We start from the raw sequence: 15,053 nt of genomic DNA, 5'->3' as shown, positions 1-15,053 counted from the left end.
ATGGAAAAACCACAAGAACCCCCCAAAAAATAATCCCTGGAGAGTTTTAACAGACCGACTGCAAATATATTCACGACTCTTCTCACCCTGCCTCCTTGTTACGCCTTTCCCACGCAGCTTGGTCACCCTGAAACAGCTCTCCTCTGCAGCTCTCGGAGAAGCTGAACCTCACACAATCCCACGGCAGCAGGAGCCAGGGCTTCAAAGACAGGGGACGGGATGGGCATGATGTTCGGTGGAGAAGCTGAGACCCTTCTGCTAAATCCCCATGTGGCAGAACAGGCAGCTCTGGAGAGGCAGGACCAGGGTGCTACAGCAATAAACCCAGAGCTGCATTTCTTATCATCATTGATTTGAAACATCACCTAAAAAAAGCACTGATTACAGGAGAGGGAAAAACCCAGAAGCCTTAAGTGACCATTTTAAAGCTTTCAGCTATTTAATTGTGGGTTTCCGCACGCTGATAGAGAAGCCAGCGCCCTCGCCGCAAGAAGCCTCTCCTCCCCGAAGCGCTCCCTGCATCCCTTTTATCTAGGGAGATGCCAAGCATCTTGGAGAGAGACCGCCTGAACGCCCCAAAGCAAAGGAGGACGTCCAGCCTTGCAGGTGAGATGGTGGCAGTCACCCAAGGTGACAGCAAGGCAGGAGTGACAGCTCTCCACAGAGGGAGCGGGTGGGCAGAGGAGCTCTTGAACTCCCCTGAGAAGATGCTTTCCCCTCCTCTCCCAAGGATGCCTCGCAGGCATCAACGACTGCTTTAAAAAACAGTTATAGCTGCACTACATCTTCGCGCAAAACCAGCAATAAATCTCCAGCCACGGTGCTCTGCGGCATCTCCGAGTGTCCAAGCCTTGGGCTGGGCTCTGCATCATCCACCGCTCCCATCAAAGCCTGGCAGGGCCTCCACGGGGGAAGAGCTACCCAATGCTCCTGGAGAACACTGAGGACTGTGCATCTAAACCCCCTGATCACCACCAGCTTCACACCTCTATGCGCTGCAGATACAAGGGAACGTTTTCAGATACGCCCTGAAGATCACGGATCCCAGCCCTGCTTCCAAAAACGATGGCTGCGCTTCGGGGCCCCAATCCCATTTCCTCCCAGTAAGTCCCCAAATTGCTTTTGGAGTTGCCTGGAGTCCACCAGCTCACTTTTGGACATGAAGCATCCGCTCCCTGCTTGCTTTAAGAACTCCTGAAACCTGAACTGCAAATCTACATGGAGCTACATGAAATAAAAGGGGCTCCCTTCGATAACGCACATTTTTTGCTCGTACAGCTTGGCTGTTTTTCCCTCCTCTCCAGCTTCCAGGTCTTTAAAATCCCACAGGACTAGAGGGGGATAAAAAAAAAAAAGGCAGGCAGGAAATAAAAAAGCAGGTAGGGGGAAGAAAAAAAAAAAAAGGAGTTTTCTATGGCCCAGCTGAACCTAGCCCCTCTGCCAACCACGGCAAAGCAGTATTTTCTAGTGGGATGGGGGGGACCGTGCTGTGAAGAGTGGCCGTGGGTGGCCGTCCCCAGAGCTTCCCGTGGGTACTTACTGGTGCTTGTGCTAGTGCCGATGGTGTTGATGGTTGTGGGGACGGAGGAGGAGGAGTAGAGGGGCAGATGGCCGTTCTCGCACGCCAGGTTTTTGTCCTGCCAGCTGGAAGCGCTGACGCTTATGCCCGAGTCTCGAGAGTTTTGCCATCCGTTGAGTTTGTCGTCGGAGTTTTGTCTTTGGTGATAGTAGTGCGTCTGCCCGTAGTCCACCGAATCCGACCGACCTCTGCCCTGGCTGCCGAAGCCACCCGACGTGCGGTCCTCCAGGTGGTTGAGCCACATGGCCAGGGCGCTCCGGTCCTCTAAGGAGGTGGCAGGGTGTATCAAGGCGTAGGACAGCAGCTGCCTGCTCTCCTCGATGTGTTGGTTGTGTTCGATCGAGTGGGCCAGGATTTTAGGCAAGAGTTTCATGTATTCGACTTTTGCCTCGATGTTTCCGGGCTTCAGTAAAGGCAGGTGGGTTAACAATAGGGAAATCACTTTATCCTTGGATTCCTGTTGCCATTGGTTAATGATTCCTGTGGAAGGAAGAGAAAAAAAAAAAAGAGGAGAATTGAGAAATCGGCAAACAGAGCTAATAAAGAAATAAACAGACCCTGGCAGGGTAAATACGACACGCCGAAGGGATGCCTGCAGGCGCGATGCCACTGCGTGAGCATCTCCCAGGCAGGGGGGTCACCGCTCTCCCAAAACCAAGGTCACGGCAAGGTGTGCCGAATTGGACACTGAGAGTTACCAGATGCTCTTGAAAAATCACTAAAAAAGCCAAATTACACCCACCTCTACGGCCACGTAGCTCCACTGCTGTTGTCCTAATGTTAATCAAAGTCACACTTTGGCCCAAATTTTCCGTATTGTTGCAGATTACACAAAATACTACACAAAAGCACCTCGTGGATAAACCTAACCTTTTAAAAGCCCTGGTTGGAAAATGGAAAAAAGGTCAAGACTCAAATGAGCTGACACAGGCCAGAGCCACAGAGGGCGAAGGGAAGAAGCATCCCAGCAGGAGGGCAATAACCAAACCAGGGTGTTGGTCCATCCGCCAGCCTGGCGCGATTAGCTGCCCCAAAGGTATTCAGGGAAGGGCTCAGCTGAAGCAGCCGCAGAGCTATTGTTCCTCTGTTAGCTCACGGCAGATAGGAGAGGTTTTAGAAGACCAGGAAAAAAGCAAACATAGGGTTTAGCTTTAAAAATATGCAAAAGGAAAAGTCAGGGAACTACAAACCGATCACTTAACTCGAAACTCCTGGAAAACTGATGGAACGAATAATGAAACAACCTATTTGTAAGCACTTAGAAGATAACAAGATGATAAGTGACTGCCGACACCGATTTGTCAAGAACAATTTAATTTCCTTCTGCGACAGAGTAACTGGCCTGTGAATAGCTGGAGACGCAGTCAGCGCCGTATATCTTGATATTCATTAGGTGCTGCCGCACATGGCTTCCTCAGCAGCACGCCAGAGAAACACGCTCAGGCGAAACTACTCTAATGTGGGCACGCAACTCATCAGAAAACCATATGGAGAGAGTTGTTACTGGTGATTCACCAGCAAACTGGGAGGATGGGCCGAGCAAGGAGACTTGTCTTGGCCGTGGCGCTACCCAGTATGTCATTGATGATACAGGTGATGTGATAAATGGATTCAATGCGCAGGTATCACACTAGGAGAAATGAAAACACTCCAGAAAATTGGATTAAAAGTCAAACAATGTTGAGACCTGGAGAAAAGTCAGAAAAAAACAGCTGCATTAAGTAGGTGCAAACATCTGCGTGCAGGTGGGAACAAATCGCTGTGCGGTACCAGGCGGGGAAGAGCCTGGGGTCAGGAAGCATCACAGGTTGAACATCAGCCAAAACGCCATGTTGCACATAAAAACTGCACCAGCCAACCTGTCATCTGTCTGAGAGGTGAAGACCAGCGTGGACAAGCTGCTCTCCATGTCTCCTGGGGATTGTAGCAATAGGTTTGAATTACAGCAAAGGTGAATGAGATCGGACCTCCTACGGGTAGGGCTAGTGATGCGCAGGGAGAGATTGCCTACAGATGTTGTAAAATGTCCATCACCAGAGGCTTTTCTGAACAGCTTATATAAACACCAGCCAAGGATAGCTCAGGATCTACCTAGACCACACAACTGATGCTTCCCAGCCCCAGGTCAGTCTCTCCTTCAGCGTTCACCAAACCCCTCTACGAAGCCTTCAGACTTTCAGTCCTTGTAGCAGGCTGTGCCTAAGGGTGCCATCTGGTGAAAAAGGACTTCCTTCTGTTTGCTTTAAACCCACTGTCCAAACTTCACCACGTGAAACACCCTGAGTTCTCATGTTATTAAAAAAACCCCAAAACTTTACGTTCTCCTTCTCTGTCTGCTGTCTCCTATTCATACTGTAGAGGAAGCTCCTCTAAATCGTTGATTATCCCTATATCCTTCATGTGTTTTTGAGCTATTTGTGTTTTGGTAACACCAGCGAAATGAAGATCTGGACGTCCATCTGTAGGATCACCCATCAGGTTTGCTCTTGGGAAGACCCACGCTGCCATCCAGCAGCTAATCCAACCCTTCCACCACCCCATGACCCAGAAGAGGGCTATTACAGCAGGGCCTTTTCCTCATTAGGACCAAATCCTGCACATCGGTTCCCCAACACAGCCATGGTGGTGAGCAGCACTCACCCCTCCAGCTTCACCTTCCCAGTTTCAAGGCGTGCAACCGTTTTAATAGGAAGCCACTAGATGGCTTGCTGGAAACGCCGACGGCTCTCGCTGGAACTTTCTGCAGCGGTATTTACTTCTCTGCAGACCCACCCCTCCTCCAGAGCCGCTTCCCAACCCGGCCGACGGCATGCCTGAGCCATCTCGTGCCGCTGTGCCGAGAGGTGCAAGGAACACGGCGTGGCACAGCTTTGGTGGAGAAGGAACCGCTTCGTTTGCAGCAGAAGCGAGTTTTGGTACTCGGGGTGCACTCCTGTGCCCGTGGAGATGCTGTGAGGTTGTTTCGGTGCTAAAAAAAATGGGATTTGGAAAAGCGTTGCTCAACCTAAGTGAAGTTGTAAAAAATAGATGAGCATAGCAGGACGCAAGGTCCACCAGAGCATCTCCGTATTTTCCACGTGCAGATGTAACCGCTACAGGCAAAGCCTCCTGTCGTGCTCAACCTGATTTCCCTGTCCCCTCTCTCTCCCCACCTCTCGGCCAGCTGTGGGTTGAAAACCCATCTCCTTTTCTCCCCTCCTCCTGCAGAGGGATGTCACCCATTCCCTTATCACCCCCACATTTTATCATTGCTGTTGGGGCGATCGGGCAGCGCTTCCAGGCTGGCACAGCCAAACCCCAGCCCGGCACCGTCTGCGGGGTGAGGCTGCCGGATTTTGCAGATAAACTGAGAAATCAAAAGATCATTAAAAAAAGGCATGCAACGCACTGCTAAAAGAAGTCGGTGCCACTTGTACATAGGAACTAGGTAGCAAAATACATGCAGAAAAAGCAGAGCCCGGTGCAAACGGGGTGCAGGGGAGGAGGAGGAGGATGGGGGAGGCAGGTGGCTGTGGCTGGACTCCTCTTCCTCGCATGGGGAGGGGGCTGAGTGTGAAGGTCCCCGTTGGAGAAACACAGGATGGTGACAGAGCCGCTTCTTGGGAAACTTGACTCGGACCTCCAAAAGATTTGGGGGTTTCAAATCACAACCCCAAAAGATGGAGCGTTGATCCGAAAGCCCGGGGCTGGCGAGGGGCTGGGCGCCCTTCTCTGCCCCAGCCCGGGCAGGAGCCGCTTTTCTTCTCAGCTAGCAGCAGGATGTGCACAATTAAACAGAAATGGAAAATAATTAGATCTGAAAGAGGTTTGGCTCTCTCCGAGATGGGGCGGAAGGTCAGGCTTAATCCTATCTGCCAGAAAATAGAGGGATCTGGAGAGGGCGGCGCGGGAGGAGGAAAGCTGGATCTCCCTCCTGGCAGGGGGAGAAGGGCCGGCGACCCCCTTGAAGCCCCTCTCCACCCTCTCCCCGACCACAGGAGCCCCCGCTTCAGCTCCCTACCTGCTGCCAGGCACTCCCGGACCTCTGGGATGCCTCACCCTTTATTGGCAGAACAAGCCCCCCCGGGTCAGCCGCAGTTAGGATGTGTCCTGGTTTTGGGCTTGTGCATCCCAGGAAGCGATGCTACCTGCGGTGGTGTACAGGGTTGCCGGCACTAATCACATTACAGCCTCATTAGTTCCCCTGGGTGCTGCTTCAGGGGTGCCTGATGCTTTCCGTCACAAGGCTTTCGCTGCTCTAAGGGACGGCAAGACTATCGATATTTGCAGCAGGCAAATCCGAGCATCGAGAAAGCCCCAAAGTTAGAAATTCCACCTTGCTGCTTTGAAACTCCCCAAAATCCCTGTCCTGCCCGTTGCTGTCATTGTACTGACATCTCCTTTTGGAGATGAGCTAAAATAATAACTGATAACGAGCAGCCTAAAGAGCCAGCTCCCATCCAGCCCTGTGACCCCTGTACTGGGAAGGGATGGGAGCTGCCGGCGCCCCCGAAGCAGAAAATCCCAATTTTCTTTATGGGACTCTTTTTCTCGGGTGAGAGGCTGAATGAAGGTGGGATGTGAGACTACCTTCTAACTTAGGATTACCTACCCTATACGATTTTGCGGCCACACAGCCCAGCTGATGCATGTTCAGGGTGCCTGCGTATAAATATAGCACCAAATATAGCCGGGTCCTGCTTCCAAGGCTGAAACCTGTGCCGCGCTATGAATAGGTCCGATGCTATCCCCGAAACAGGGGCTTTCTGGCTTGAGAAAGGGGCCATGTCTGTCAATTTGATAAGCACTCATCGGTTTTCTCTGTCACAAATCTGCTCAATCACTTCTGGATCCCTGCAAACTGTTAATTGCCTTTGTGTCCGGTGGCGACGGACCCACCTCTGACGCCGCACCGCGTGAAGGACCTTCTTGCCTTTACTTCGAACCTGCCTCCTGAGAGAGGACTGGGTTATTTCAACCGCCAGCGAGGGACGTGGAGCTCCTGAAGCTGTTAATGATGTAGCGGGAACAGTGGTGGTTTTCCGAAGGTAAAGCCAGCCTGGATGGACAAAGGCAGGGATACACACAGTCCCTGTGGACGTTTGCGAAAACCAACGCAGGCGGCACACTGGTGCCCGCATTTAGAAACCCTGAAGTACCTAACTGCCTGTTTTTTTCTTCTATTTTTGGTTTTTGCAAATAGATCTCTGTCCCCACCTCGAAAACACCGACCCTGCCCAGAGGGATGGCCGAGCACAGGCACATGAACGCGTGCGTCTCACCAGGTGAGATGTCTCCAAGGAACAACAGCAATGCGGGATACCTCTCAAGTGCTTAAAAAGACCCCAAAAAACAATCCCAACCAAGATAAAGCTTTTAATTTTGAAAGCAGAAATTGGGTTATCCTCCTGTTGTCGTATACGACTTATCACATTTCACAAGTGAAGAAGACAAATGTGTTGACTGGGGTTTTGACGAAGCGGGCGAGATGAATGATGTGTAATTTATGAGCTAGACAACAGCTTATCATGAGTAACAAGGACAACAATTAAAGACTGGAAGTGTTTTAAAAACTGCCCAAGGATTTTCCGAGTGACAAAGAGTATGTTCAAATAGCAGGTTTGGTATCATTGCTCCACAATGGTAAGTCAGTGAATTTAAGGGCTCCAGTAAATTGTCAGTAAATTGCTCTTAAATTACCGTTTTATTATGCCCTTGTTTTCAGTTTAACAACATTTTCCATAAAAAAATCTCAAAAGCCCTTTCAGATAATTTGTCTAAGCAAGAAATTATGTCTAAGCAAGACTGAGTTAGATGTGCACATCTGAAGGGCACCCACCAAACAGAGCACCTTCACAGCAGGGCTGAACGGACCAGCACTCTCAGAGGTACTCTGGGAAAAAAAACAGGAGTTTGTACCAAAAATTTAGGTTGGGATCCCTAACCTTGCAAAGTGACACGCTGCAGCATTAGGGATTGGAGGGAGGAACTGGGTGCTCCTGGACGGCAACCAAGCCCTCCTAGAGATGGAAGACACCGAGGTTTTCATGACTTGGTCGGCCAACAGCAAAACAGAAATCCAATCCGTGCTTAGGCAGCTTGCAACTGCTTCAAGTGAGCCTGAAATCGGCAGCCCCGGTGCAAACGATGGCTATTTCTGGGTTTGCAGGAAGGTTTTGCAGCTCCCAGAAGAGGTTCCCATTGTTCGCCGTTTCCTGGATTACCGATGCGGCACCGTCTCCGGGTGATGGGCAGAGCTATGTGGAAGCACCCACTTTTTCGGTGGAGGCAGAAAAATCAGCGCCCGGACTCCTCCTGCTGCGTAAAGACCCAGCAGCGCATCACTACCCGCCAGCTCCTCCACACGTGCATGCAAGATGCTGCGCTGCCACCAAAATCACCAAAATCTGCGGTAACCGAGGTCATCGCCAGAGTCAGCCCTGGTATCTAACACCTATTACAGCTGCATGGGTGTCTTCACCAGGGCAAAAGGGGTCAAGAAACCTGACTCTGCATACGAATGCAGCCCAACAACCTCTGTTTGGCCAAAATGTCATCTCCCAGTGAACGGCCTCCAAGAGACAAACCCCAACCCAAGGTCTACTGGCTATTTGTTCCAATGTCTCCCAGGAACTTCAGTTTGCCTCCATTTCCAGTTGAATTTATGTGGTTTAAGCTTGAATTTACCTGGCTTCAGCTTCCAGATAAATTGCAGTTTGAATTAAAGAGCTCCTTGATGTCCTGCGTCTTCTCAAGTGAAGGTACTCAGGACTCAGCACTCAAGTCACCTTCCCCTCTTGTTTCTGGTAAGCTCAGCAGAAGCTAAATGTCCTGTCTCTAACAGGTCGTGGCTCTATGCTCATTAATCTTGAGCCCATGGCAACACTTCTGCTGGCTCTAGGACTTCCAGCAGCTGTGTGAATCGGGTCTTACCTGGTGAAAAGCATGAGTGGGGTGGAGAGACCATACCCCACCTCACACAGGGTGGTTTGCAGCAAAGCTAAAGCAGAAGAGCAAAAAATGAAGGTATTTCAAAACCACGTCTGAATTTGCACTGAGCATATAGACCAAGAGCAGGCTGCTGCCAGTCCCAGCCTTCCTGCAACTGGATTAACTGGTCTGTGAGATGGTCCATCTCCCCACCACCCATCACACAAATCTCGCCAACGCTGCTGCGGACGCGAACCTCTGCCCTGGCTCCCGCTGCAGCAGCTCGACTGAAGGTGAACTACAGTGTTTCCACACGAAGGGATTTCAATTATTATTTGCAGTAATTAGCATCCGCACATCGACCCGTTAACAATACTTTGTTTGGGCAAATCTACATCATTCTCTTCCTAAATCAGCCTCACTCAAAAGACCAACATTAAAGAAAACAAAGTGAGAACCTTGTTGGAAACCCTCTCTGTACCCCGTCCAGAGCACATCAATACCCTTGCTGTTAAACCTGACAGCCTTCTCCCTCCACGAGAGGCCAAATAATAAGAATTCCAACATGTGCCTTTTCGTTATTGCAACTGACGCTAATTAAAAGAAAAAAATCTCGATGAGAAAGGTTATCGCAGACCTGCCAATTGCACAAGACGGAGATGCAAGCTGACGTTGAAATGCCAGTGAACCTGAATCCTGCTCCTCGTCTCACCAAAATCGATGCAAAACCGCGGCTAACACAGGCAAGAAGATACCGGTGATGTTTCTAAGCGCATCTACGGCCGGGAGGCTGCGGCGCGGTGTGTAAACCCCGCCAACCTCCCCCTGCTACGTTCATCGGGTTTGAATTTATGCCTGCGCTAGAGCTGACCTCAGCGCGGAGCGGGAGGACCTAATCCTATACGTCTGAAGGCAACGGGAGCCGTGCCAAACAGCATTGTGCCTGCTGGATCCGGCACCCGTGGCTTCCCGGCACCTCCCGCCTCTCCTCTGCAGCGGCCGGGAGAGGCAGCTCTGCATCCCGGGGACCGCTCCTTCCCAGGCCCCCAAAAATGCTCGTCCCGGTGGATAACGCGGGATTTGACAGAGGAAAAGCCAAAAAAACCTCGCAGTTGGCTTTTTGCTTTCGCTCCCTCGCATGCAGGTGTAGCAGCCCGACTTGGGGAGGAATTTGGGGAGTAGTGGCGAAGGTCTTTCCCTGTAACAAGCCTTGGCTAGGAGCTGGAACCTTCCAGACAAGCCCTGGACACCAGGAGGGCTTGGGGGCTGCTATTCGTGGCAATCGGGGCTCTGCACTTTCCCTCCTGGAGCACCCACCCCAACAGCTATGAACCTCTAGGTCCAAGGTGGCTGCACGGCTCGCTGCTACCCCAGCATCTTCAGCCTATAATGAGATATAAAAAGACAATCACTGAATTCCCCCTTTCCCTAGCCGGTCAGCTTCTGTGCAGATTTAAGTGCAGATGACCTCTTTGAAGGACAGAGGGACCTTTTGTTCATCAGCACCTGTAAGGAGAGGACAGACAGACGGCAATCTGCGCCTTGTATCACGCAAGGCAAGTGCACCATCTCCCTTCCCCAGCGCCCACGACCCACCTTGCACCCCGGCTCTGCGACGGTGCCAAGGAGCACCAGCGCTCGATGGAAAATTTGCCGGTGATGCGCTGCAACCTATCGGTTCACATGGTGCTGGCTCTCCTCCGTGTTTCCAGCAGCTACATCACATTCTAAGAGGCTAAAAATACATTAAGTACTTTCCTAATGTTTCTTTTCCACCCGAGCGGTTGCGGCAGAGAAGCTCTGAGCAAGAGGGGAGGTCAACAGACCAGTGTGGATGCAGGGAAGAGATGCCATAAAAATGGAGCGATAGGCACAGCACATCCCGCAAAAGGAGGTGGATGGGGAAGTCCCCGCTGCAGGCAATACTGGTTCCTTTGAAAAACAAAGCCAAGGGCCATACAGCCACCAAAAGCAAAGTGTTTCTGATTATTCTGCAGGATTCAGCACTGACAGGAGCACAGAGGACTTCACAAAGGAGCATCTTCTCCATCTTTTATGACCGAGATTAAGAAGCTCCACGTAAATTAACTACGCAATATCCCTTTGACTTGTTAAATGTAACAACGCAAATTTAACCATTGAAAACAATTCTGTCCAAAAGACACACAACCTTCTTGCAACCACCCCCATCATCCCCCGGCATGCAACGGGCAAGTTCTTCAACACCCATTGCCAAGGCAGCATCGATGGGTTTGCCGGCTTCCTGGGTTGCAAGAAGCATGTTGGCCATCGTTGGCTTTATTTTCTGTGCTTCATAAAAAGTGCGTCCCTGCTGGACAGTGCTCCGAAACAAATCATAGAATCATAGACTAGTTTGGGTTGAAAGGGACCTTTAAAGGTATCCAGTCCAACCCCCCTGCTGTGGGCAGAGACATCTTCAACCAGATCAGGTTGCTCAGAGCCCCGTCCAACCTGACCTGGAATGTTCCCAGGGATGGGGCATCTACCACCTCTCTGGGCAACCTGTGCCAGTGTTTCACCACCCTCATCCTCAAAAATTTCTTCCCTACATCTAGTCTAAATCTACCCTCTTTTAGTTTAAAACCATTCCCCCTTCTCCTGTCGCAACAGGCCCTGCTAAAAAGTCTGTCCCCATCTTTCTTATAAGCCCCCTTTAAGTACTGAAAGGCCACAATTAGGTCTCCCTGGAGCCTTCTCTTCTCCAGGCTGAACAACCCCACCTCTCTCAGCCTTTCTTCCATCCCTCTGATCAGGCTACCCTCAAAGGTAGCCTGACGTGGAGGTGAGGTGGACGTGGACGAACAGGGAGCTGGCTGCTGCATCTTGAATGCACTTCACTTTTGAAAACCAGCCAATTTCTTGCAACTCTTCTTGGGAAGCCAGGCTAAGGAGCAGGCGACCATATGACATGCAGCTTCTGGAGAAAAAATCTAAAAAACCCATCAAAAAACCCCGTGGGGGATGAGACATGAACCCTACTCGACTTGTTGCCCTTTTAAAGGCAGTTCTCCTTGGGCGGCAAGTTCAGCTGGTTATTACTGGCAGCTCCCCTCTCCATCAAGCTCTCCAAAGCAACGGCAGCCCCGCCAAGTGTCCGTTTTGTAGCATCGGTCCCTTCTTTGTGGGGAAGAAATGACTGGAAAGGATGTCCCCAGGCTGAGCATCTCAACCTTGGACTGCGCTTCTTGATCTCCCAGCAGGGACAGCGTTAGCAAGAGTTGGGAATTTCGGCACTGACGCCAGCCTCAAAGACAACCCTTGATCAGATCTTCGCATCCCGTCACCCCAAACAGGCTGACGAAACCACCCCAGCAGATACAGCAGCAGGGCAGGGAGCTCAGGGCTCTCCATCCAAGTTGTAAACTCAAAATAGAGCGAAATGCCCATTATTTTGGCCAGAAGCAGAACAAACTGGGAGACCCCTCAACAAAACAGCCCTTAATTCATGCCGAGAGCCACAAGGACCAGATGAGCCCGGCTCTACTGTGCTGCAGAGCAAGTAGAAAGAAAAAAGATTTTCACATTTTTAACACTATTTTCCCCCTCTACCTCGCGAGCTTGCCAGAGCTCCAGTTATTAGGAGGCTGTTTGTACAAACCCAGAAGCAATATATTTTTAGCACTGGAGAATCGCATGGCACGATCATTAAGCGTGCTTCTGTAGACAGCAACAAGAGCGGGGATTTTTCCTTCTCTAAATTGGCTGCAGCCACTACGGTTTTCAGCCCAAAGCAGACTTTCAGGAAATTCAGAAGGAGCGGGAGTCTTTTTCCATGACATATTTAACACCAAGCCGAAGTACACTCAGTTTTCATACTGTGCATCTGATGGGAGGTTTTATGGATTTGTTTTCTAGGCTGTATCTGTTGCACACTTTTTCTACGGAGCGTAATACCATGTATTATCACAACACTCCCTAGCAACATGACTTAATTTAGTGCAGAGCTTTGCAACGTTGAGAGCATCTCACTGACTCAGAGCAAAGACAACACGTTGGGAAACCTTATCAAAAGCCCCCCAGGTGCCAAGGGAACCTACACCGTATATATGACGGCGTTTGAGCTCCTCAACGTGATGTGGCCGGCACTGGCATGGAGAACACCTTGGGAAGGATGAATTCGCTTCACCGATTTCACAAGCCGCCGTCCAGCCAGCACGGTCTCATGGAGTGATGACTTCACTGATGACAGCGGTGCCAACGGGCGCAAAGCAAGAGTGAAAATCCCACAAGTTCTGTCTGAGCCCTCAGCGGTTGGACAGAAAAACGTGGGAAACGGTTCAGCGTCAGAAATAAGAGCTCAGAGCCAGACGGGGCATCAGCAAGGATGAGGTACCATCTCCTCGCTTCTCACCCAAAGGCCAGGAAGAGGACAGGCACTTGATAAACAAACCAACCTCCTACGAAGCTGTCCTGAAGAATGAAGCCAGCCTGACACTGGACAAGGACTCACAGTGCCGGTTTCTCTTTACGTGCTGGAGCACACAAGCTCCTGGGCATCAGGGGTATCATGCTCCCAAGCCTCAGATGGGGAGGATGGTCTTTTGAAAGTGTAGGAAAATAGTGTCTGGGTCCCACCTGACAACAGAGAGCGTGCAAAACTGCAAAAGCACCATCAACGGTGTGGACACCATCAGGTGAGGTGTTTCTCCATCTCTGCCCACTGGTGCAGGAGAGCAGCAGAAGGGAGGAGGACCATCCATACAGGGTGGGTGGAAGAAAGCTATCACCGCAGAAATGACACCAAAATGCTATCCCGGGGGGAGCTGCTGCTCTCGGGCCGTAACGGGAGGAGCAGAGGGGAATCCATCAGCCCTCGTGCATGCAACGAGGAGTCAGAAATATCAAAGCAGCCGTGCCAGGTCTGATGGACAAAGATATCCCGACGAGATCCTGGGTCAAGTGGCTTTTGTTGGCTGCTGTGCAAAGTTAGCTGAGCTCAGCCGGCCTGCAGAGGCAGCTTGGCCCACGGCAATGGGAGGGTCAGCAAGGATTAAAAGTATAATTGAACAGGGGGCTGCAGATGGCTTCCAGAAGTCCCATCACTTCTTGGGGCTCGTGAGTTCAGCAACGGCAAAACACTGCTGGTTTTGCTGCTTCTGGGACACGGGGGTACAGGTGGGAAATGAGTTCGGTGCCTGCTTTCACTCACGCTGGGGTTATATTGCTCATATGCCTCCACACGCCCTCAAATCCAGATTTTCAGTGGAATTTCCTAGGACGCAGGAAGCCAAAGAAATAAAACAGGCGACTTCTGTATCTCTTCTTTGAGCCTAATCCATAAAAAACGCCCAAATCTTCCTTGCTTTCAGAAAGGAGACTACAGGCAAAACCACAGGCACGGAGGAAATACTCCTCTGACTTCTTAATTTCAATTGCAAAAAGCGTTTTAGCAAAAGCTCAATTGAAAAGCAGGTAAGTTTCTTCAAAGGCTAAAATAAAAATAAGAAAAAATTATCTGAATGTCATAACTGTGTTGCCTAACATGGATAAAGGATTTACAAGGGGGAAAAATAATACTAAAAATAAGTTATGAAGGGTATGTAAGGTATTGATATACAGCACATGGTTTAAACTGTTAATCATTGAACAGATTCCAGTATAAAAATAAAGAGACTGAAGCTGCACATAATGGAGGAGTTGCTCTATTTATAAACTTCTCTGTGCAAAGGGCAGGCGAGGGCTGGGACGAGCAGGCAGCGGAGGCAGAGGGCCACTGCTACGGAGCCTATATTTTGAGGGAAAATAAGCTTTTTTTTTTTTTTTAATTATTTTTTTAAGCGTTGTCAACAAGATCAAACCGAGTTGTCCAAAAGCCTGTGTGCCCCAGCCACGTGAGCAGCATTTACAGCTCCTGCATGTGACAGCTCTCCCAATTTAGCCAGTAACTGACTCCCTCTGACCTGTAATAACACCGCTCCCAAATTAGAGCCCTCAATTTGACTTGGCTTCGGTCCTTCCCTCCCAGCGACATAAAGCATCCTTTCCCCCCTCCCGTCTCCCCAAACATTCATAATCCCATCCTTTCGCACTGCCAGCTCAAACTCACATTTAGCCTTTTCCTATTTTTTTTTTGGGGGGGGGGGGCGGTTTGTGGAGGGAGGAGGGGGTACAGGCAGAGAGGGGTAGGGAAAAAACCCGGTGGAAAAACACCAAGAGACAAAAACAATAACAAAATCAGACAAAAATTCCAAGTTGGTGACATTCAGCTGGAAAAGCTCAATGACTCACATGCAAATAAAATCTGCCTAAATTCACTGCTGCATGACGCAGGCCACTGGCTTCAACATAAAAAGGCCAGGATGAAATCATCCACAATTAAATCGGAGCTTGGAAGGCTGCAAAAGCAGCCGCATCAGCGCGGTTCCCTCGGCTTAATAGGAAACACAAAGGAAGGAAGTTCAGCGGAGTGAGAACATCCCCCTTTTCCCCTCCTTTCCACCGACACCTCGCGCCATCAGTCATCCCCAACCGTCGGCACGGCTCCTCCGGCATCACACGTCGGCGCTCAGCTCCGGCAAGCTGCTCGCTAGCAGGCGGCTGCCAG

The 15,053-nt window shown here is 50.5% G+C and overlaps 1 protein-coding gene across 3 annotated transcripts in view; it reads right to left on the bottom strand.

The window, feature by feature from the left end:
• SAMD4A (sterile alpha motif domain containing 4A) overlaps positions 1–15,053 on the bottom strand; it is a 106,038-nt gene that overhangs the window by 39,664 nt on the left and 51,321 nt on the right. For all 3 annotated transcript variants that reach the window (XM_075150778.1, XM_075150777.1, XM_075150776.1), the window contains one exon: positions 1,541–2,059. In XM_075150778.1, coding sequence (XP_075006879.1) covers positions 1,541–2,059 — 519 coding nt within the window. The remainder of the gene's footprint in view (positions 1–1,540; positions 2,060–15,053) is intronic.

The sequence above is a fragment of the Calonectris borealis genome, chromosome 5, assembly GCF_964195595.1.
Source record: "Calonectris borealis chromosome 5, bCalBor7.hap1.2, whole genome shotgun sequence".
Taxonomy (NCBI): domain Eukaryota; kingdom Metazoa; phylum Chordata; class Aves; order Procellariiformes; family Procellariidae; genus Calonectris; species Calonectris borealis.
The sequence above is the reverse complement of the archived record's forward strand: the minus strand, read 5'-3'. Positions and strand labels throughout refer to the sequence as shown.